Source organism: Excalfactoria chinensis, chromosome 25, assembly GCF_039878825.1.
Source record: "Excalfactoria chinensis isolate bCotChi1 chromosome 25, bCotChi1.hap2, whole genome shotgun sequence".
Lineage (NCBI taxonomy): Eukaryota > Metazoa > Chordata > Aves > Galliformes > Phasianidae > Excalfactoria > Excalfactoria chinensis.
Window position 1 is genome coordinate 2,758,037 of NC_092849.1, and position 23,984 is coordinate 2,782,020.

At 45.4% G+C, this 23,984-nt stretch overlaps 1 protein-coding gene across 2 annotated transcripts in view; it reads left to right on the forward strand.

Moving 5' to 3' along the window:
• The window catches only part of ANTXR1 (ANTXR cell adhesion molecule 1), a 64,072-nt gene extending 40,088 nt beyond the window's left edge, over nt 1–23,984 (forward strand). Inside the window, exons 15-18 of one of the 2 annotated variants that reach the window (XM_072357189.1) lie at nt 4,217–4,312; nt 4,618–4,785; nt 8,643–8,723; nt 20,133–23,984. In XM_072357189.1, the coding sequence (XP_072213290.1) occupies nt 4,217–4,312; nt 4,618–4,785; nt 8,643–8,723; nt 20,133–20,405 (618 nt within the window). In that variant the 3' untranslated portion in view covers nt 20,406–23,984. Of the gene's footprint in view, nt 1–4,216; nt 4,313–4,617; nt 4,786–8,642; nt 8,724–20,132 lie in introns of those variants that run through there. The other variant, XR_011905848.1, reaches the window with a different exon arrangement.

A 23,984-nucleotide genomic window follows, 5' to 3' on the forward strand; every position in this document is an offset into this window, starting at 1 on the left:
CATAGAATCGCCAGTGTTGGAAAAGATGTCCAAGATCATCCAATGTCGTACATGTCCTATTGCATCTAAACTTGTGCTGTTCTTAGCTTTATTTGCTGTCGTGGCTGTGCTTTCTCTCACAAAATGGATTCAGGGATGCAAAGTGCCCTGAAACCTGGCAAAACCAGGCAGGATACCAACCAAATGACCCAAGCACACTCTTTCCTCATCAGTCAAACCCAGTTTTTTCCATGCTGTTCAAGCCCAAGCTCCACAGTCGCTCCTACCATGGCACCAGGGCCAAGCCACCAACCAGTCTGTAATTGGATAATCGTTATGCCTGTTGTCGTCCTGCCCACATACACCAAAACACACATACACAGGAAAGTCCTGGAGGGAAAGCAGCATTCAGCAGCACAGTCATAAGATGCTGAAGGTTATTATTGCTGTCATGGAAGGCCTGCATGAAAAGGAGGAATTTAACTCACTGCCTGGCAGCTATTGTGAAGCCAGCAGATGAAGCCTTCTGTTCATCTTTATCTCTTTGTGAACTAATTTCTTTCACCCACAGCTGAACAGTCACAAAGCCGATGAATGGCTTACAGGGATGGAGCTGCCTGCACCCTCGCTTGTTGTTGTTTGTTAATCTTTTCCAACCCACTCTGCTCTCTCTTCCTGAAAAGCCTTGCTGGGGAGATAGCAAAATAAGCTCAGAGAAAAGCTCTGATGAAGCTTTTTTTTGTAGACACCAAGGCAGGAAATGTGTTCTGTTATTTCTGAAGTAAAGCCAGGTCACAGCGGTATGCCAGCTCTTTTCCTTCCCCTTTCCTCCCCTTTTACAACGTGTCGTGGAAATCTGGGAGGAGGAGAAAAGGAACCTTTCGAGATACAGGCATTTAAAAGAAAAAGAGCTGGGATGTTATTGGAAACAAATGAGGTGTAGGTATTACTCCATGAAGGTGTGGACTTTTATAACCAAATTTAATGTTAAATATCTAGGCACATCCAGTACAGCATACTCAACTAGTGTAGAGGCAGTGAACCGTGGGATGTATTCCCCATCCACTGGGAGGTGGGGACATAAATCTGGAGACTTGAGGTGTTTTGTTCTGTAGAACAATTTCCTCTGTGACTTTGGGTATGTTATTTCATTTTTCATGTTGCCCAGCATCTGAGCCGTAGATTGGGAATCATTCAGTGTCTCTTCTCCTTCCCCTCCATCAGTACAGGGGTTCTCTTTTAATTGTGCCCCATGAACACTTTACCCTCAGAGGATATATCCTTCAGGCAGGATCTTTACCATGGATAAACCAGGAATTCCATGATCAGTAAGACCCATAAATGCTGCTTTTCCAAGCAGTTTTGTCTCAAGGATAAACAAATAGGTGAATTTTCTGGTGCCTATCAAGAGCTGAGCTCTATCTTCAGCCTGTTCCTTAGCAGAGCACCAGTAGAGCATCTTCTCTATGATGTTCTCATGGTTTTTTAGTTCTTTCTGACAGTACCTTGCAGGTTTGGGCTGGAAGAGGTGGAGATATGAGAAGCACCAAGGCCATGTTCTTGCAGAATGGCTCGGGGATGGTTAAGATGGGGCAGGGTTTATCCAGCTGTGATTCAGATGCCTGGTCCACGAAAGCAAGAATGAATTATATCTTAAGAACCAAGCAAATTGTCCTCCTAATCTAACAATGCCTTTGCATCTGAGAGATGGCCATGGAATCTGGAGGTGGGTTTGGTGTTGGGAAAAGGGGTTGAGGTGTAAGAAGCTGCAACATGGGACAACAACAAATTTCACATCTAGGTTTCCTCTGCTGTGAAATTAGCTGATAACAACCATTACTCAGAGGACTGACTGCCCCATGTCATACAGTGCTTTCTGCAGGCAGAGCCCAATAAATGCTAAATTCTGACAACATCCAGGCTTTGCAGAGACAACTGTGAAAATAATTATAAGGGTGGGGAGAGGAGCAACTTATCCGAACTTTTATATTTGGCCAATTTTAGTTTGAATTTTTACCCTGACTGGTTTCATGTCCCTTGTGGAGCCTGAATTATCCTTCTGTTACCCACAGATGAGGTTCCTTCAGGTCAGGGTCAAAACATACAGAGCCCAGCATGGCCTCTGAGATAAACACATCTTTGTTTTCTGAAATCCAGCGGTGATGAATCTGGATCTCTGACTGTGAAACGTAGCTCTGTCCTTATTATTATTATTTTGTAAAAGAAACTCTAGCTCCATCTAAAGCAGATTAGAGGGATGGAAAGATGCCAAGTTCTGCACAGACACTTTCCAGCATCCTTAAATGCACTTGGATTTTCCGGGGCTGCCTTTTGTGCTGCTGTTGGGTCAGAGCTGAAGTTTCTTATGCAGTTCTTCCTCAGGCAAAAAACCCCATTGTAGCTTATATGGGCCAAAGTGAGCCAGGATGTGATAATTCAGGTATTGGCTCAGATCTTGTGAATGGGGTACTTGAGTTGGGATGCTGGGATGGGGTTGTGCTCTTCCTCATTTTCCTTCTGCCTCTCCCACTTTGACCCCCAGCTTCCCAATTGCTTCACTTGAGCAACTCACGTGCATTATGAGCACATTTGTCAAGCGTGTAGGAAACCACCGGGTTGTCATTGGCTTTTTTTTGCCTTTCTGCTCGTGTTGCAAAACCTCCCGTGCCCTTCAAAACATGTAAACAGGCTCATCCGGAAGAAAGCTTGTGACTCTTTTGTTTTTCAGATGTTTGCTGTAGTCCTTTTTTTTGCGCGTGTGGTGTTTCTGTTGTCCTGGCTGAAGCCCTCCTATCTTAGATCGAAGCAACTTGCAGGGCTTTCAAGGGCTTGTGGGGAAGATTTCCTAAACCTTGGTATTTCCTGTTGTGAGAAGTCCAGTCTGTGCTAAGCTGAAGAGAGAGAAAGAGAGAATTGCTGAAGGAAAATATTTAGATGGCTTTGGTTCCTCATGGAAAACTTCATGCAGAGATATTAAGTTCTTAGGTTGCAGCAAAGAACCTCAGCTACTCCAACCAGAGAGAGGAGGTCAGCTTCGAAGGAGAAGAGCCGTGTATTTATTATTCATTTGCTCGATCTCCTTGAGATCAGGACAAATTTTGCCCGATTGATGGTTTTGGTTTGTTTTAAGTTAAAAAAGAGGGGAAAAAAAGGCTTTTATTTGGCATGAAAAGCATAATTTGTCTGGGATTTTTATCCCTCCCTCTTCCCAGTTTTTCAGTTTTCCAACCGGGGAGTTCAAATTTAAAGTATTTTTGGCTTTCCCAGTTTTGGAAAGCTCCAAAGTTCTGGAGTTTGGCCAAATCCCTGTGAAGAATTAAAGAAAGAAAAAGGGGGGGGGGGGGGGGGGAAAGAGAGAGAGAGACCATTTTTCATTTTCTCTCTGCATTTTTCACAGGAAATACTTCACGTTTTTGATGGACTCTGCTTTTCTGCTTTGCCAGTTCACAGACTCAATAGTAGAAATTAAAGGGAAAGGCGCTGCGCGGGTCAGAGCGGATGTGCAGTTCTTACAGTGGACCCATATCACGTAGAATACACCACTAGAAATTCAGCTAGACTAGTTTTAAACAAGCATGGGGAGATTCTCTTGATCTGTTAATTAGTCTGTATCTGAATGCTGTCATGGAGACAGAGTCCCAAACACATTTAACTTTGTGTTTGGTGCTATCCAATGAGCCTGCAGTACGTCAGGGCAGAACGCATTCCATGCTGCATAGAATTTGAGTCTCATTTTTCACCCAAAGTCTGACTTTCTGCTGGCATAAGGCCATGAAATTACTGGAGCCACTTGGATTTCCATGGGTTGCCTCCCCAGCAGAGGCAGAAGTTCATTACAAGTGCTAATTCCATTCTTGCATCTTGTCCATTAGTCTTTTCCATCCTATTACCCTTGGCCAGCTCATCTCAAGAAATTTGTTTCCCTATTGGACATTCACGCTTTGGTTGTTTCTTAATGCACTCCTAACTCACATACATTCTGGAGCAAATTTGAGTTGCTTGCTTTCTCTATTTCTCACCCCCCTTCATTGTATCTTTTGGGTGGTGTTGGTGTTTATATTATGAGACATTTTCTTTTCATGAGTGTAGATTCTCTGGAAAGCAACCAGCAAGGGACCGCTACCTTTACAGCAACAACTCTTACAGGCTCAAAGGACCAGACAACCTGTGTCTATTTATCCCTTACCAACTCAGTTCCTGCTTTCTAACAGTGCGACCCTTTCCTTCTGTTTTGCAGGAGGAGGATGATGATGGTCTTCCAAAAAAGAAATGGCCAACAGTGGATGCTTCTTATTATGGCGGTCGAGGTGTTGGCGGCATCAAGAGAATGGAGGTAAATAGACACCAGCTTATGTATCAGAAAATCTCAGTTGTGAACTGAGATGTGAAACACTCGTGCAGTTTAACAAAAAAGCTTGGGAGACGGGCACAAACTTCACTCTTTTGTGCATCTGAACCAAATCCTTTTCTATATAGGAACATCTGGGAGCCAAATAGAAGGTCTGAAGTCTTAGGACAGTCTTTTCCTCTACTGCAGTACAATGTCTGTGCAAATTCCCATGCAAGTTGCAGGGAAATAATCTTATAGGTTTTCTAAAGCACTTCCCCAACCTCACTTTTTTGCTGTTGTCTTTTCAGGTGCGCTGGGGAGAAAAGGGTTCCACAGAAGAAGGTGCTAAGTTAGAGAAAGCCAAGAATGCCAGGGTCAAGATGCCAGAACAGGAGTATGAGTTCCCCGAACCCAGGAACCTTGCAAACAACATGCGCAGACCTTCCTCTCCTCGGAAGTGGTACTCTCCAATCAAGGTAAGGCCAGTCCAGCATTGCATCGCATAAAGCATTTCCAGATCTATGTTGAGCAGTTTGTTTTCACCTCCAGCTGGAAGCTGGATCTCTTTTTGAAGAGCGGTCATTCTTGTTAGAAACCCTCCATGGGCCATTTTGTTAAACCCTCTGATGTTGAACACAATCTTTATTCCAAGCGAGGAAGTGCCTCACTGCTGAAACAGAGAGTTTTAAGTCCCCCTGTTTTCTCCCTCTATAGAAGCAGCCAACCCAGTCAGACATACTCTATCATCTACATTATTATGACAACAGATATATTTCACTGCAGTACACCCAGGTTTCCCTGCATTCTGTCTTGTTACTGATCAGCTCCAAGCAGTGCCCAGAGGAATTTGGGCAAGTAACGTGTTTTGGCTTTCCTCAGTCATTGATCTTGCAGCTGGTTCAAATCCAGCAATTGAAATGGCAAGGATGCACAAGGGAGTACGAGTGGTTTCCGGAGGATACGGAAACGTGAGCCTCTGTGAGAATTTGGTCCAATGCCCTCTCTCTTTTCCCCCTTAAAGATTATCGTCTAATAAACATAGCCTACCAACAAGTCATTTGCAATTGTGTTATAATGACTTCAACATGTGTTCATGAAGGTTATTCATTCCCTCGGTGGGACAGGTTACAGACTCAACTGTTCTCAGTTCGGAGTCAGGAATGCAGTAAGCACCATCCCATATAGCTGCTCCTTTGTTTCTAAATTCATTGCATTGTCATTTTCATTAGTGCAAAGTGTTTGTAAGACACACCAGCCCCACCTGGGAGATTTTCACTCCTACTTTGTGCTCATGGAAATGACCTCATCCAGCTGAGAGAAGCAGCTCAGTTCCTTTTGTGTGCTACAGTCAGGATGCAGGCACACAGTGCTATACTCTAACCATGTAGGAATTGACAGAAGCACTGATTGTAGCACAAAGAGCCTGAATACAAGCAGTTGGAATCCACGTGGGTACCACTACCCAAGATCATTAGCTGCAAGAGCTAGGTCTTTCCCATTGGAGATAGTGCTGAGTTTCTCCCCTCTGTCTTCACCAATTTGTGATGCTGGATGACAGTCTCAGGAGATATTCAGTTTGTTTTTAGAGATTATTCTGCATGGCAGAAAATCAGTTTTGAACACAGGAGTTTGTTGCAGATTTGTCCCAGCTGGGTGTTCAAAAGAGGCTCAAAGAAAAGATTCAATGTATTGAAGTTCAAGTTCCGTTCTGATTCTGACTAGGAACATCTTTTGCTTCATAACAGCAAGAACTCAATTATTATGGGACTAAGTGTATTAAAGTATCTCACGGGTGATGTATCTTCCTGTTTCCATTGGAAAAATCTCTTCTTTCTACCATTCAAAGTCTACAGTATAAGGACGGGTCCAATCCAAAACCCCATATCCAAATACTCCCTAACTTTGGCATGTTCCACATCTGGATAGTGTTTAGCAGCCTGAATATGTGGATGAGAGTTTGCCTAATTATTAATTGCCACCACACCCCTTATTGAACCATACCCAAAAGACAGTGTATGCAGACCAGATTTCTGTAACCAACACTTTCCCCACGTACAACCATGAGCACTCAACAAAAGCAGAGGGCCTGCAATTACTTTGCCTGTGCAGTAAGGAACTAGCAAAATTGGCACTGCTCATCAGCACTCTTGGCAAAAGCTCTTGTCCAGAAGACATGAGCATATGAAGATGAGTTTGTGTTGGGCTATGCAGGGAAGCTATCATGGAGCTGAAAGAGGCAGAGGGAGGCGAGGAGGGACAGCCTATTAGGTCATTGGGTCTGCACTCTCAGCCAAAGCAGCACTTCTAGCTTGAGTCTGTCCACTGCATTTTCCAGTCTGGTTTTTAAAATAACATAGAGGCTTCCTCTGCTTCTCAGGGGGAATATTTCCCAGTCTACTAGACCTCACCTGTAGGAAAAGGCTCCTGATACTCAAATTTTCCCTCATCCCCAAGCTCCAAAAGCACTCAGCTCCTTTGATTGGAGACATGAAGTTTCCACCCACCCCACTGGGCTGTTTGAAACACCTCTCTGGAAGGTGGATAAATATGCATGTAGCAATCTGCTTATAAAGGAAGTAGGCAAGGAATTAAATCTTAGAAGCAGTGAACCAAGGTGGCTTGAATCTGTCCAGAGAGCCAGGAAATTCACATTTTAAGGCCAGTCATCTTGCTGGCCAGCAGGCCTCCTTTTCTCCATGCAGCACAAGCGTTAGCTTTACTTGGAGTGCTCTGCCTTTTGCCAGTTAGTCTGATGGAGTTTTTCTTCCCCTTACATCCCCTCTCCAGAGTAGCGTCCATATGGTAGGTAGACAGCTGTTAGCTGAGAGTGCTGCTAGATTGCTGCTAGAAATGCTCCAGGGCTTTGTTTGCTGCCAAATTGCAGCTACTGACACTTAACAGATTGTTATTGTTGTTGTTATTCTTATTTGCTGCTGTTACTTCTTAGCACGATGCCAACTGGCTTACCCCACTTTTAAAATATCTCTTCAAGGATTTGAAAAGTCAGTGTAAATAAACCCAAGGAGCACCACAAGTCTAGAAGCTTCTCAATGGACTTGCCGCATCCTCAGTTCATCTGACAGCTTCTGCTTCTGTCTGCATCAATCTCTTCTTCTCTCCTCCTCAGAGCATTTATAGCACTTGGTCATCGTGGAGTCATTTGAGTTGGAAAGGACCCTTAAAGATTCTCCAGTCAAACTCCCCTGCAACGAGCAGGAATATCTGCAGCTCAGTCAGGTTGCTCAGGTCTTGGTCCTTGAGCGTCTCCAAGGATGGTGCATCCCACCACATCTCTGTGGTTAACTCAGAAAGGCCAATAGCAATCTCTAAACAACTGTACAGAAAGTACCATGAGACAAGGCTGAATTCAAGCAGCATCACCCTTTCCATGATCCATTCCCTTTCTTCTACCCAGATGTCTCAGGCAGACCATGAAGCTCCATTCAAATTCCCTAAGATGGAACTCTTGTTTTTTTTTTCCCAAGAAATCTCAGTAGAATGTTGGAAGTTAAGACTGTGGTAAAGACTTTTTTATTCCATGTAAAGTTGTAATTTTCCCTCCGGTTTCTCATAGGAAAAATGTATGAAAAAAATGTACTTATTTCTTCAGTTGTCAGAGGGGATGGTAGACCAAGAGCTTCCATGAGCTATGATGTAGGGGGATAGATGGACTCAAAGGAAGAGCTTTCAGATTGGAAGGATGGGTTTGGATGGATTCAGAGACAGGGATGGTTTCCCTCTGGTCTAAGAGAGGCTGTCCAAATGCAGGAATCTTGAAAGAAGAGGTTCTTCCTTTGAGAATTAGACTTTCCTGGCTCGCACCTTAGGAAGACTTTTTTCCCAGTATCCTATGGAAAACAGCATCTATGCAGTCATTCTATGTGTCTGTCTGTCTCCACCCATGCATCCCTCCAACTCCCAGCAAAGCTTTGAAACGTTGGCTTAATACATGCATTGAGGAATGTAAGTGTAAGAGAGGATTATGGCTCTAATGGGAAAGGAGAAGACTCCATACGTGCCCTTGAGAAAGGAAGAGTGTGCATTGTGCGTTAATGCTCTAATTAGGCCAATCAGAGGCTGTGATGTCTCTGCAATGGATATCTCAACAAGTAGAGTGTGTTCTTAACCCTCCTGAGAAATTCATACAGATCTTTGGGTGGCATTCACTTAACAGCCTCTGGGCCAAATGACATTAATCTGAAGATTTTGGTAACTTCCTTTTGCAGTTTGTAACATATCCATAGCGTTCCATTGAGCCAGCCAACATTCTACACACACACACAAACCCATCTACAGACCTTAATTTTTTTTTTCCTTTCTTTCTTGATTGCAGGGGAAGTTGGATGCTCTCTGGGTCTTGCTGCGGAAAGGTTACGACCGTGTATCTGTGATGCGCCCGCAACCAGGAGACAAGGTATTGTGCCTCCAGACAGTTCTTGCAGCTAGGGAAAAACAAAACCCTGCTGAAGTTTCAGGCTGCCTTTACAAATAGGTTGTGATTACCTTCCCCTGATAAGGCAGATATGCGTGACAGCTCAAAAGGAAAAGCTCTGTCACATTTTATCAGCTTCGTTATAACTGCGGTTCCTGTATTTCCAAGTGTGGAAGCTGTCCTGGTGCAACGACAGAAACACCCACGTAGGAGCCCAGTAGAGACTTGAGACACTTTCAATGAATTACATAATAAATCTAATGAATAGCAAGGAGTATTTCTGCCTATGTTCTCTCAGGGCTGTACCCAATGCTGTTTTTAACAGTCTCTAAGGATGGAGATTCAGCTCCTCAATGAGCCCCAAATGTGATTGCCCTCCTGGTGGAAAGTGTCCATTCCATTAATGTCATATCTGTCATTGTACATGTTGCAGATATAAATGGGCAGGGGAGGTTGGAGTTGCTTCAGGAATAGAGTTGTCCTGAAGCATAAGCAACTGGGTAACACTGTGAAGGTTTCAAGAAGCTGAACTGGATGTGAAAAAACAATATAATTAAGTGATGGGGAATCGTAATTCTGTGATGTTTGGCTCCCTTCAAGGTTTGCCTTCGAATAATGGACCAATCATAGAATGGCTTGGGTTGGAAGTTACCCCAATGATCATCAAGTTCCAATCCCCCTGACACAGGCAGAGCCACCAACAGGTCTAGATCAGATTGCCCAGGGCAATCTTGCCTCCAAAACTGGAGTTCCCCTCCAAAATTGGAGTTTGAAGAGTTCCTATTCTAGGAATGCATATTTTTACTCAAAGGGTTACAAGGAAGATGCCACTTCTATTTATGCTAGGGAAAATCCGGAGTGGTTTAACTGAAGCTGATAAAGTTAGCAGCAATTTGTGGCAGTAGCTCCCTCCCTTTTTAGTGTTTCCTTCTGTCAGCAAAAGCAATAGCAGAATTAGCTCATGTAGGTGTTACGTGATCCAGGCTTGAAGTAAATTAAGCTCTTTACAATTATGCTATGCTGTTAAGCATCTCTGATTCAGAGCGAGTGTAATTTGGTGTGAAGGAGAAAGTGGCTGCAAATGCATGCGGGCTTAGAGCTGCAAAAATATCTGTTTCTCTGCAAATGGCTCCTGAAAGACTTGCAGATATTGGGGCGATTCCTTGTGTTGCTGTAAGGTGTTGGATTTCCATGTGCCTGAGTTTCCATCTTCTCTGAGTAGCTGTGCACAATCAATCTTGCATGGTTTTAATCGCTTTCAGACTTAGGAGAGCAATTGGCGTTCATTGCTTTACAGCAGTGACATAACCAGGTGATGTCACCCTCAGCAGCACAGGCAAAAAGCAATCTGAGAACTCGAAGGCAAACAGTAAAATGTCGCTGATGTTCATTAGTTTACACAGCTGAAATGGCAGAATTGGGCAGCATTTCCCCCTCCCCTGTTCAGCAGCAATGTGGGCTTGTTTTGTTTCCCTACTTTGGGCTTAAAGCAGGGAGAAGAATGGAGCTTTCAAGCCCTGGGTTTGGCTTTGAGGTCTCTCATCTTGCTGTAGGCATTCCCCATGGTTTGGGTGCTGGTTTAGGCTCCCAAGCTTTCCCCCTTGTAGGCATAGAAGGTGATTTTACTGGAGGGAAAAAAAAGCATAAAGGAAAAGGAGCCATCCCCCAGAATATCTTTTTACAAACCTGTGTTCGTAGAGCAATGGATCTGCTGACTTCCAGGGAAGTGGTAGGAAATTTCTACCCATGCAAATGCTGAGAGAGCCTCTGGGTTACTTAGAAACATGGCGCCTCGTTGGCCCAACATGCAACCAAGTGGCTGCACCCAACAGGTTTGGATGTTCTTCATGCTGCAGGATGGCACTGAGCAGGATGTTCACCCAAACAGACCCAGGTACTACCCAGCCATGTGAGCCAGCAGGGTAGTAGAGCTGTTAAGAGTCATTTTGGCAGTGGCAAGCTCAGCTGTAAATTCCTGTGGCCTCTCCAAGCGGTTCCAAATAGCTCCCTTGGACCAAGCAGCATGGACAGGTGGCAAAGCAAAAGCAGACTTGGTTCTCCACGGGTTGTGAAATCTTCAGCGTGGGCAAATAGCTGTGAGTCTGTGGGTTGTAGCAGCTGTCTGCTGGCAAATTTGGGTTGCATCCTGTTCTATTGGGAAGCGTAGGTAAAGGAGCGCTCTGCCCAATGTGTCAGCAAAGGGGACTCAATGAGAGCTGGTATCAGCAATCCTAAGCTGGTCCTTGGGTTTTACAGTGGGGGCACAGCTGGTTTGAAACCTCAGCCCTGATAGACTGGAGCCATGTGCAAGCCCAGCTCTGCCGGCTGCAGGAAGCTTCAGGCAGCCAGACACAAGGCTTTGAGTTATTGCAGCACATGGCAGGGCAGCTGCAGCTTTCCAGCTTTTTTCTGGCTCTGCTTACCTTCATTGCCATGCCATCCATTCACAAAGCCGTGTTTCTGCTCTCCAGAAGGAAGGTCTGGCTTCTGAATCTTGCTAAAGCCCTGAAAAGAAGGGGGGTGGGAGAGAAGCTCGAATTTCCCAGTGTTAGAGGGGCCCTCAGTCCCAAGCTGCATGTGAAATGCTCATGTTTTGTACCTTGGAGGGATGGCTGCAAAGCAAGGGGAGGAGAGGAGAGCCTGGGGATCCCAAACCTGATTCTGTCCTTCATCACACTGCCACCAACAGCTGAAGAAAGCAATTTGCACCTCCTTCCTTCTCTTCCCTTTGGAAAAGAAGGAAGCAGATTTCAGACCCTTGGTGTTGTCCAGCGGGCATCTTAATTCACCCACTGGCCAACAATGAGAAAGCAAAGGCAAATGAAAAGTAACTGAAAGGAATCTCTGTTTGCTTTGGAGCCCGAAAAGAAATTGGACTCAATCCCAGTGTTACATCACTTTCATATATAAGCAATCCCTTGCTATAATCAGTTACTTTATCCACTGCCAGCATGTTAGCTGAGCTGTTCACAAAGATTGCTTGCGTAGAATGGAACATGGATCCAGCTTCAAACTCTGTGTTGACTAATTGGTACTGTTTATCTGCTGTAGCCCACACAACATCCAAGGTACCATAGGAATCATCAGGAAAGACGTTCCCTGCCCTAAGTTCACATTGGTTTATAACAAGACATTGGTTCAAGCATAGTGACTAATAAATTTGCAATGGGGCTGAAGGTTCTCTGTGGGTGCTGCTTGAGGTGTGCAGTACTCAGTGTATAGGTTTGCATTAGAGGTGGCCATGCCAATGCAGGAATTGCTGGCCCTAGTTGGGATGGATGTGTTGGATCTCAAGGCAGGGTTGAGCTGCTGCCTTCTATTGAGGCTGCTTTGCCTGGGCAGCATGGCTTGCTTATGTGCAGCACGGCTTGCTTATGGGGCTGCCCAGCTTCTCCTGCCAGACCTTCTTGAGGCTTCCTGCCTGTAGATGATCACCTAACATGGGTTAGATGTTCCTGGTGAATGGAGCAGGACTGCCAAAAGGATGCCTGCCTGAGCAGCCTTACATGGCTTTGATCATTATACCAGTTATCACCAACTGGTCCTGATCACCTTGTTATCACGTTGGCCACAACCAGCCACGTGCCAGTCTGTCTTTGCAAAGAGCAAACCACGGAGCAAACTCTGGTCTGGCTCGGAGTAGGTTTGTTAATCTGCACCTTTTCTCCAAAAGCAAAAGGAAATTCAGAACCCGATTTGAAAGAGCAGAGAGGCTGAGATGCACAAAAAGGCTGTGAAATTCTTTACTTGGAATCAAACCTGGAAATGGTCTGAGGTTACCAGTAGACACAGATGTTTCCAATAAGGCAAGGAAGTCAGAATCACATGGGATTCCTGTGGTCTTCTCACATTTTCGAGAGACTAAGTTTGCATTCTTGTCGGCATTAATGAGGTTATTTTTACATTCAAAGCATCATCAGAAAGGGGTGATTTAAAAACACGTGCTGTTTTAGAAAACGTTATCGCTTTTGTAGTGCTAAATTAAAGGGCTCGTTAAGAGTTGGATCCAAATGAGCGTGTCTTCAAAGTAGCAGTTGCATTTCCATGATGAACGTTGCTCTGTCAGGAATATATGAGGAGATGGTTAAAATGTGCTTCAAGCTCAGACTTGGCAGGGAAAATCTCCATCTGAGAGCACGTCACGTTTTAAATGTGTGCTACATTGAGTTAATCATGCTTTCGCTTGGGGTGTGTTTGTAAAAATGGATACGGATAGGTGTAAATATGGAGAAAAGCTATAGCAAAACCATGTGTAATTAGGTGTAAATGTCCTGCCTGCATAAAGGGAAATGCACTCAGAGGAGCCTTTTGCAAACGTGCCAATCCAATCTCACCTCCTGTTACATCTCAGTGATTGTGGTTAATTACGACGAGAGGATGAAACTATGAGCTCCATGAAAATGACCCCCCTTTAAAGTAATCACAGCTTGTCTCTTTTTACAATGAAAGGAAGAATGTGTGCGTGTGCTGACCAAAAAAAAAAGACAACTGATTTTAATAGAAGCAGATCAGCCAGCATATGAAATAAGACCAGTTTACAGCCAAACTGCATGGAGCTTCACTGCAGATAAGCACTGTTTTTCAACAAAATCTGACAAAACTGCCTCTGCCCTTCGATCACACTTAGGTTTTTATATCACAGTGAAATGCCAAAGCCTCGTATTAACTTGATTTCAGGCTCCACTGTGAATGTTTTGTGCAGCCGAAGGAATTCGGATGACCGCTCTGGATTATATCAGTCATTCATCCCAAATGACTGTTCCTTGTCAAGGGTCCAGTTTTGCAAATGAAGGACTTTGTGCTGCTTGCTAAGTCTCTCTGCATTTCTTGCAGGTCACTTGAGTGTCTGATTCAGTGGGCACAGTGGGGGTGGGTTGGATCAGATGAGCTTAGTGGTCTTTTCCAACCCCAGTTCTCTCAGTCGGTCATCGTAAGCTTTGTTTTCCAGTCCCATTGCATATAGTCAAGCAATTCAGTGTCCTTCTTCACTGTATCACAGTATCGTGTGAGTTGGAAGGGACCTTAGAGATCATCATTCTTGCAGCGAGGGGCCCAAAAGTGAACACAGTGTGCATCTCAAATGCTTCTCCTGTCTTCTAGATGAGGTCTTCCAATGCATTTTCTTTCCCTTGGAAATGAAGGATGGAACTCGGCAATGCATTTAAAGTGTGAGCAAGTGTTGTGTCTGTAGGGTTGGGGTTAGGGTTAGAGTTAGGTTTAGCTGTATTTGCAGGTGTGTTTATGGGGATGCACCTCACCTATGGATTTGCATGGTTACAGTGTGATGCTACCACTTTGGAGGTCTGGAGTGTGTATTTTAGACCTGTAGGGTGCCTCAGTAGTCTGACAGTCTTTCTTGCATGGTGTGCCAGGGTTCATTTTGCTTTTGCAAGCTAAGGTGTTAGAAGAAAGCAGTGGGAACCAGGAGCTAGCCTTGCCAGGTCTGTCCACACATCCCTTTTCTCCCAGGTTTACCTATTTCTGCAGTCTGTGATTCTCAGTTCATAGGAGAGCACTTCTTGCTGACTGGGCACTCATTGTCAGGTCTTAAGAACGCAGAGGAGAAAAGAAAGCAGTCTGAATCACGACCACTTTCTAGCAGCTTTTCCTTCTTCTCAGTGCATTTGTATGCTTTAAAATATATATATATGAAAAATTCTTAATCTGCTGCACATAATTGAGTCTTTCACAGAAGAGATTAGCACTGGCTGCTCTGCCTCTTGAGGAATGTGTCTTATCTCTGGCAAATTCAGACTCTCTGAAAACGAAGCCTCCTTTCCGTGACTGTTGGAGCGAGCTGTGTGCCTCCAAAGACCTCTCTGGGAAACAGCTAATCGTTTCTCACGCCCCACACGGTGCTGAAATGGAAAGAAATGAAATCTAAACCGCAAAGAGAGAGGCGGTGCTGCTGCATGAGCTGGGAGCTCCTTGCCTTTATAGAGGGGGGGGTATTTGTGCATGGATGGGGATGGCTGTCTGGGAACAGACGATGGCAGGTTGGTGGGTGAGTTTTCCCTTCTGGCTCAGGACCACTTCTCCTATTGATATGAAGGTCAGTGCCTGAGTTTCTGTTCCAATACCTCCCAACCTCCCTAGCCCCAAGCTTGGAAAGTGAAACTCCTGTACGAGGAAGGGGATGATTGGAACTACTACAGGGATGGGAACTACTACTACAGGGATGGGAACTACTACTCCCTGTCTACCAATGGGACAGTATTCAGCAGGCAGTAACTCCTACTAACTTAAGCCATTAGCGCTACCCTGCTGGCTCTTCCTTCCCCTCCAGAGGGATGTTTACCAATACTTCTGATTAATTATTCTGGTTATCGTTGCCAAAATAACGTGTTTTGTTTTTCATTGGAATTTTTCTCCTTTCCTTATGCCCAGTTGACTTTGTTACTCAACCTCTAGATGAAAGATTGCAGTCCTGCAGTGTCTTTGATGTGTCACGCAGTGTTTCTCCAAGATGAGCTACCTCTTTCCAGAAAGACAATGAGAAGAATGACCAGATCTTCCTGGAAATTACACTCTTCTCACAGTGTAAATAAGCCAGATCTTTTTCCTGCAAAAGCAATCAGGCCTGTTTGCTGACATAAAAATGCCCACTCATTGCTGAAAGAGCCACACTTCCAAACTCTGGCAGAAGCCAAAGACTGTAGTTGTTACGTTCATTCCCACACTTGAATTTGGCAAAGTAGAAGCCTATATCATCTCATTTCACTTTTCTTAGGAGTCTGAATGTTGTCTTTTCAATAGGCTCCCCAGCTCAGTCAGTCCTGCATGACTCAGTTGCAGATAGCAAGTGGCAGAGATTGGCAGAGCAATGGATGTTATCTGGGTTGCGGTAGGTCTAAAGAGTGGGTTGCAGTCCCAAAGCTATGAATAAGCTTCTGAGTAAGATTTCAGCTGGAGGCTGAACTGGTAGAACTGCTCTTTGTGCTGTGGGGGCCCTCAGATGCACGGTGCTATATATGCAGGTATAGGCATGCGTTGGTCATAAGCCAACATGACTGAGCTTATACAGCTCTTACTTCAAATCACAGAGTCATAGAATGGTTTGGTTTGTAAGGGACCCTGACAGAAGGCTCTGAGTCTTTGCTTCAGACTTCATCACTCTGCAATGTGTTTCACAAGGTTAAGCCATAATGACGCATAGATTTCAGTGCTGCCTCTACAATAACAGAGCAGGTCATTAAAAGTCATGACCCAAAGTTCCCTCTTATCGATGGAAGTCATCTTCTTAATATAGGGAGAAAATAGATCAAGCCTCTACATTATTGAGTGGACAAGGTGGCTGGAATGCCTTGGGAATGGTAGATTTTATGAGCAACACTGAGTTCAAGGCTGTGTAATGAGAGACAGATGGGAATGGTTTTGCTGCAGTGATGTTTTATCATGAAACGAGACAGTTTTAATAGCTGTTTGGTGACTAACAGATACAGAGGTAGCCGTGTAATTAGTGTGCTTGCTGCAGGAGGCAGTGCTTCCTGGCATTGCCAAGCACACTCAACACAGGCTGATCTCACCAGAGTAGCTGGCTAACAAAGCCCAGAAGCTAGTCAATGGTTTCCTACAAGTGTCTCCAGACACCCTTGTGTGATCTGAAAGCCAGCACGCTGCCAGCTCGGGTCATGAAAGAAGGGATATCTCAAGCTCTCAGGATCCCATTACATAGCAGAAACCCTCTGGGGTTTGGGGCTATCTTGACTTTCTTCCCTCTTCCGCTTTCCTTTTCCTTCTCTTTCTTTCTGTTTCTTTCTCCTCTTTACACTTGATTTTTGTGTTTCTTTTTATTTCTCTCCTCGTTTTTGTAACAACAGGATAAACTCAGTTATTGTTTCTGGAAAGTTTGACTTACTGATGAACCTTACAAAACAGCAGTAAGGATCATATCCTTTCCAATGGCTCTATTTAAACTCAGAAGCCAGTCCCAGTGTTTTACAGTCTTAAAATATTGGTATTTTTCCAGGTGCTCATTCCAGATTGATAGGAAACCAAAAGAAACAGAAACATTCTTCGTTTCCAGAGAAATGTGTTCAACCTTCTTCTGTTAAAGAGATACCTTCCCCATGCTGTGTAGGGGATGCACCATGTAGGGTTCAGCATGTGCCATCTCTTGAGATGCTCAAGGTCAGGTGGGATGGAGCCCTGGCCAACCTGCTTTGGTGGATGGCAACCAGCACATGGAAGATGTTGGGGCTGAATGGGCTTTAAGGTCTCTTCTAACCCAACCATACTGTGATTCTATAGTTCTGTGATCTTTAAGGTCCCTTTCAACCCAAGCCGTGCTGTGGTTCTGTGATCTCAAGCCAGGGCTGTGCAGATAGAGAGACAGGAAGAGGTGAGAATTGGCTTAAACAAGGCTGTGGAGTTCCTAGGAAATGCCAGAGCTTGACCGAGGCATCCTCTGCACTTCACATCTCTGCTTGCTAGATCCACCTCCAAGACACCAACATTCTGCTTGCTCCCTTGAGCACGCAGCCGCTGTCACCCTGTGCCATGACCTCAGCAGCCTGATGTCCCCTCTCCCCACATCCTGCCCTCTCTTCTGACCCTAGCAGCACTCCCCAGCCAGCCAGATGTGAAGAACAAAGAGAAAAGCTTGGATTGATCATGCAGCCCTACGGCACTCTGCATGCAATGTGCTGGCAGGGCCAGGCCCACAGTCAGAGAGCACTGGATCCCCCGTGGCCCCGTGTTGGCTGGCCCAGAGGCAGCACTGCCTGCTTCCATCCCAAAAGCAATCAGCTGTTGAAGGTGAAAGAGCAAAGCCACTCAGAGCAGAATTCATTATGTAAATGCCTTCGAGCTGTACTCTTTAGAATAACAACATAAAATGCTGGAGTGAATCTGCCCGGCTGAATTTGCTGATTCCACTGAATTCTGGATGTAAGAATGTCTTCATATTGCTTCAATTCTCTCTGCTGAGGCACAGCTGTGACTGCCCCCTGAAGCGTTGTGGCTGCAGAAAGGGAAGTGAAGCCCAGCCAAGGCTTCTAGCAGCCCTTCAATATACAGCATATTCCCTTCGATTCTTCATTCTATATCTCCAACTACTGTCTCTCTGCTTGGAAGGCCAATAGGATTGGCTTCTCTACTTCTCAGAGCTGTGGTACAATCTGGTTCAGGAGTTTTTTCTCCTAGAATGAGAGGCAACTTCTGTTTAAGGATCCATTTGTTGGAAATGGGTTCTTTTCCTGCTTGGGCATCTGGATGAGGAGGAACACTTTGGTGGATAACCAAGAGGGGGTTCTCACTGGTGGCCATTGAGCCACTCCTATACAGTTATATGAAGGTTCTTATCCTTCCACTGGCTGTAGAGTATCTCAATGAAAGGAGAGAGGCTGAACTGTCCTCCACACCTGCTGGATGCCCTGCAGAACTCCCCATTGCACAGCAGCAGGAAGCATTGCTCAACAGGTATCAATTCACTGCAAGGAGAGGGGAAGAGAGACCATTAGTCATGAGTATAAGCAGTATGCATGGACGTGGGATCACTAGGTGGTAGCTGGCTGCAAGAAATAATGTAAAACACAGTGCAGCTCTTCACTGGCATGAGTTGCTAGTTCTGTTTTTATGATGATGGTATTGCAAGAGCTGTCGGAGCCAGCTCTCATCAATAAGAAGTCAAATCTTTGCCAGTGAAGTCAAAGCTTGTAAGGACATGATATCATTTTGGACCATACCTCGGGCACTGCCATGAACGCTAGATGGTTTTCAGCCCTCAAGCCTTGCCCTGACCCCAGCCCCAAAGATGTCTGAGTGTCGCTGCACCCTCTTGAATGTAGTTTGGGCAGTGCTCAGTTCCATTTGGATCCACAGCACCATAACCTCACCCCTGGAGCATCCAGACATTGAATCTCTCCACGCAAAAACAATTGCAACTTTTTGTTCTCTGGCTGGAATTCCTGGACTTTTCATTCGGATTTATTTTATTTTCAACATAAATAAAGAAAACAAAGCTAGTACAAGCAATAGTCTGCTGAAGTTCCATTGCAGGAGACGTGGAACCAGAACAAGGAAAACATCCTCGTGTTTTCTTTCTCTCTGTGCAGAATTGGTTAACTTGGGTTCAGACTTTGACTCACTCAGCAGGCCTCCCCCCCCCCGGCATTTACTTAAAATCACAACTAAGTGCATTAAAACAACATTAAAGGAGAGACACCAGCCTGCAAAGAGCAAATGGAACAGAGGGAACGTTGAGTTGAGGCGGTGGTGTGCTCAGTTCAGGCTTCCCTCTGCCCAATTGCTCCGCGGGGGGATTTCTGGCCACTCTATGGGTCTCTGCTTTACCTCGGAGCCCCATTCCTCAAGGAAAACCTGAGCTGAAGCCACAGGCTCTTCTTGCAGACAGACACCCCGGGTTGAGCCATGCTGGGGGTTCAGCCCCCACCAGAAAGAGCAGCTCCGAGATGATGCTCACAGGGTTTGAGTGCTGTGAAATCTTTGTTTTCCTTAAAAGACCTTTGCCTGCACAAAACAGCCCATGCTCAGCTGTGGGCTGCTCCACATACTTCAGTGAGGAATCTGCTTTCCTCTGCTGAGGCTCAGGCAGATGTTTCTTAGTATCTGCAGAGCATGATGATAGAATTTGGCAGCGTGCTCGGAGCGGAGCCATCTGCATCTCCTTGTGTGTCAGACCCTTCCATGCCATCATCTCCTCTCATCCCAATCAAGCCTTTTTCCAGCACCTTTCTACCAGCGTCTCCCTTCTTTTCATTTTGGGTTCCTCTTCCACACCGTTTGCCCATAGGCTGCACAGGGGGATGGTGGGGTCACCATCCCTGGAGGGGTTCAGGAACCATGGGGATGTGGCAATGAGGAATGTGGTCAGTGGGCACAGTTAGTGGTGGGGTTGGGCTCAGGCTTGGGGATCCCAGAAGTCTCTTCCAACTTTAATGATCCACAGCTCTTTGAGTGGGCACGGTGGGGATGGGGTGGATGATTGGACTAAATGATCTTAGAGGTCTTTTCCAACCTTTATGGTTCTGTGAGCTCAGTGCTCCATTTGGCATCTTTTCACCAGGAAAAAAACATTTGCTTTGGGAGAAGGAGGGAGGAAAGTAGATCCAAAAAAACAAAGGACAGGCTCAGAAATCCTCCAGTGCCTTTATGGATGATTTCATATCTGAAAGAATGAATCCATAATGCAATAGTGCTGATTCTGACATTTGAGTATTTACAGTGGGATCTTTTGCAGGTTGGAACTCAGGAGGAAGAGAGAAGAGCTGAGAGGGCAAAGGTTTTGTTTAAAAATGTACAACAAACTGTAGCTTAGCACCGTTCTCACAGAACAGCAAGAAAAGCAGGGTTTTTTTTGCTTTATACGTGCAGGGACATCAGCTTCCATCAGTAACTCTGATTTTTCCTCTTTCTACTCTTTCCTTCCAGGGCCGTTGCATCAATTTCACCCGAGTGAAGAACGCCGACGCTCCCCCCAAATACCCCCTCAACAACACCTACCCGCTGCCCCCCCCTCCCCCAGCCCCTATCTACAACCCCCCTCCCCCAGCCCCCATCTACACCCCGCCGCCCCCCAGCTCTCCCACACCCCACGCCCCCTCCCCATCCTCCACGCTCCCCCCTCTCCCCCCACTGCCCCAAGTCCCACCACCCAACAGGGCCCCCCCTCCATCCCGGCCCCCTCCTCGCCCTACAGTCTAGGGGTCCCATCTCTTCTAGAAGCATTTGAGGGTGTTTGTGGGTTTTTTCAGCAGTACTGTATCATGTCCATCTTTGGAGTGGGGGGGTGGGGGGAGGGAGGGGCAGAGGAAGCCACACCAGTTTTGGAATGGGACAGAACAAACGACTCCATCGTCGCCTTTCTCCTTTCATTTTCTGTTGTCCTTAAAACCCCTTGAGCATCAGTGCCACCAAACTATCGTAGCAAGAAAAGCCAAGAGACTGCAGGAGCAAGGCGGGTGACTCTAGCTCTGTTTCAGCAAGGCTCCCCCCCCCCCCCCACTGCTTCCCCACACCTCATCGCAGTGATTCCAGGATAAATGGTTGAAGGTTCTCCCCAGGGAAGGGCTGCAAAAGGCTCCCTCAGGTGCAAAAGCTTGGAGCATCCTGAAGACATCTGCACAAATTCACGGTATGAGACTCAAGGGATGACAGAAAGCCAGCTTGCATGCCAGCTGCCAGGTGAATAAGGACGACAGCAGGTCTGCAAGCACAGAAACCCCATAAATTGATGGTGAGCAGCTGTTCCCATGGCCTGTGAATTGGAGAAGTGAAGGCCACCTCAGAGGGTTCAGAAAGGAGAAGGGGTAGGTCTCTGGTGTCTGGTTTGGGGTATGTTGGGTTGTGGAAGTGCAGGTGAATGAAAACGAAGTGCCAGCAGGCAAATGGATCACATGGGAAATCAATCGGCGCAATCAATCAGTGAACCACCAGGCTTCAACCTCCTCCCAAGAGGACAGCATTGAGACACAGCAGGTCAGTGCTCCCAGCAGGACAGAGGGGCTCCCAGCAAGGAAGAAAGGTCTGGTTGACAGAAGAGTCTCTACATTTGGCTTAGACTAATTACGTCCATCTAATTAACACCTCTGCAGTTCAGCGCTGTAATTGAATGCTGTTTTCCATTCTTAAAGGAAAGTTTCTGAGTACAAACAGGTGGCTAGGCGTATCAGTTTCTCTAAATCCAGTCTGCTTGGGCTGCTTGTTATTGTCAGTTTGAAATGGTTACCACTGATGCGTTCCTGTTTTTTCTGTAAATTATGTACTTTTGCCCCGAAAATATTTCCACATGGACTTTGATTCTTTGTTTTCCCTCCCTGAATAAGTAGCAGATGTCTTCCACGCTCAAAGAGCCAGCGTGCTTACTCACCCTTGTCAACTCTCAGCAACATCACTTCTCTACGCGGTTCTTGACGATGGCAGAAATCCCACACCAGATGCAAGATGGGAATCGATCTTCCAAGAAATGCACTGGATGCATTTCTCCACGCTTTCCTCTTCGTGGGACTCCCACCGTATTCCACACCACGGCAAACTTTCTGAGCACGTGCCTAGTGATAGCAATAGGGGAGGTCGCTGCACTTCAGTCTCTGTTTGGCGGTCAGGATTGGTTCTCATGAAGGGACTGGAAACTGTCAAGTTGTAAAGGGTAAAGCTGTCTTGTGCTATGAATATCTAAGGGTTCTCATGCTCATATCGTTTTGTACCAGGTAAAGAAATGCATTGCCAAGTGCTTACTTCAGTGCTGTTGGAAATATTAATTCTAGCTTTTCTTGCTATTATTAAAAAAATATATATATTAAAAAAATCTTAAAAAAAATATAGGAAAATAAAATCTCAAGGAGGAAAAAGAACAAATGAAAAAGACTCAGTGGAGACCTGTCTTGGGACCTCTTGGTAAGGACATCTGTGAATGAAGCCTGACCATGAGACCCAGGGTCAAGCTAACCCACATTCGGTCAACGCGCCACTTTTAGGTGCCATAAACACAGCAACTACGATGGATCCGAAGACTCATCTGAAGGGTGACCATTCACCCCAACACTGTTTTGTCTGCAGGCGGCACAGAGCAGTCCCCAGTTTGGAGCAAAACCCAGTTTTGCCACTCTCTTAAGTCAAGTTCTACAAGGTGGAGGGCACGGTTGGTTCAATGAGATGACTTGGTGATGGCGGCGCTGGAGCAGGAAGATTGGTTGGATTCCCTCTGATGATGAATGGGGTTTGGTGAGATGTTGTCAGAGTATGATATAACATAGGATCAGTAACTATCTCCCTCAACAGAACCTCAAAACGGGTTGGAAAAGAGATTGATTTTCAGCATTACGGCATCGAGGGGTGTTGTTTTTTTTTAGTGTCAATTAAGCAATAAACATAAAACCATAAATCTAAAAGCTACTGCTGGGGAAAAAAAGTAATAGCAGTTTATGCTCCATGACTGAAGCAAACTCCTTGCAGATGTATATAGGAATTTTTCCTCTCCCCAAACAGAGGGAGAAAATAAATCCACCGTAGGAAAGAAGCAAAACGAAGCGTACATTGGGCTAGGAAAACAACCATTGCAAAATACCCCCCCATGTAATCATCCCGTTTATGAATAAAAAATAAACTCCAAATTTGTTGTTGATGTTGTTGTTGTACATATTATTACTGCATGCTTACCATATGTTAGATGGAAGCATTTCCTATCCCGTGTGGATAAAAGAACATTTGTCAAGTTGTAGTAAATTATTATGAAGCCAGTGACATTTCATGGCATGTCTATTGTATCAAGCTGTGCTTGTTGTATTATTTTTTTTTTCCCTTTATGGTTGTATGGCTTGTTTTTTTTTTATATAAGTGTACAAATATTCCCTGTAGTGACGAGCACCTGCTTTACGTAGCACTAATTGAGGCACACGAGGACACCGGGCTGCCCAACCTTCCATGCATTGGGAAGAGTTTTGCACATCCCACATCAGAACCGAATTTAAGGTAGTGGAAATCTGGGCCCAAGTTGAAATGAACTCGCGGGCAATTAATGCTATGTAAATTAGGTCGAATTAGCTGGTGTGCCGTGTGCTGATATATGGCGCCCTATGTATTCTCTCTGTATAAAACTCTCCTAGAAACACATTACACAGGCTGTCAATCCACGCCAGCCAGTTGTTAAGTAAAGGCTCGCTACAGATCAAAAGGAGCTGAGTGGCACTACATCTGCTCCCCGATTTCAAAGGACTTCAGCAGATCTCTCTGTTTACTCCTTTCACATGCTCATATACGGGGTCGGTCTAAATAGCAATAAACACATGTCCGATGGCATTAATAAACAGTTTTCTTTTGCTCAAAATAGATCACTTTGATTATCCCTGTGTGTTTAATTCAAGCAAAGCTTTCTACCATTGCACCAGAGGACCGAGCAGCTGCGTTCAACAAAGATTCCAACACCACACGTTATTGCTGGCTGCATTTTGAGGCATTCACCCCTATGAGCTTCGGTGGCCATGAGAATTCTTCCTCTGCTCCTTGGTGCATGAAGGCATCTTCTGTCACTGTTCATCCTGGGGAATGTCTGCCTTTGGAGCAATCTGTGCACAGTGACATTGCCCTCCATGTGGTGCTGATGCAGCAAAGGAAAAGAAAGAAACCTTCTGCTCTGACGTTGGATTATGTTCTGTCACCTCAGCCAGCAACTGCGCAATGTTGTTTTATTCCCTCTGTTTGTTGCATGTGTCATTTGTTAAATTCAGCCATTATTCTTGCTGACCTTGATGTTATTATTAAAGAACTACACAAATTTACGCTGGG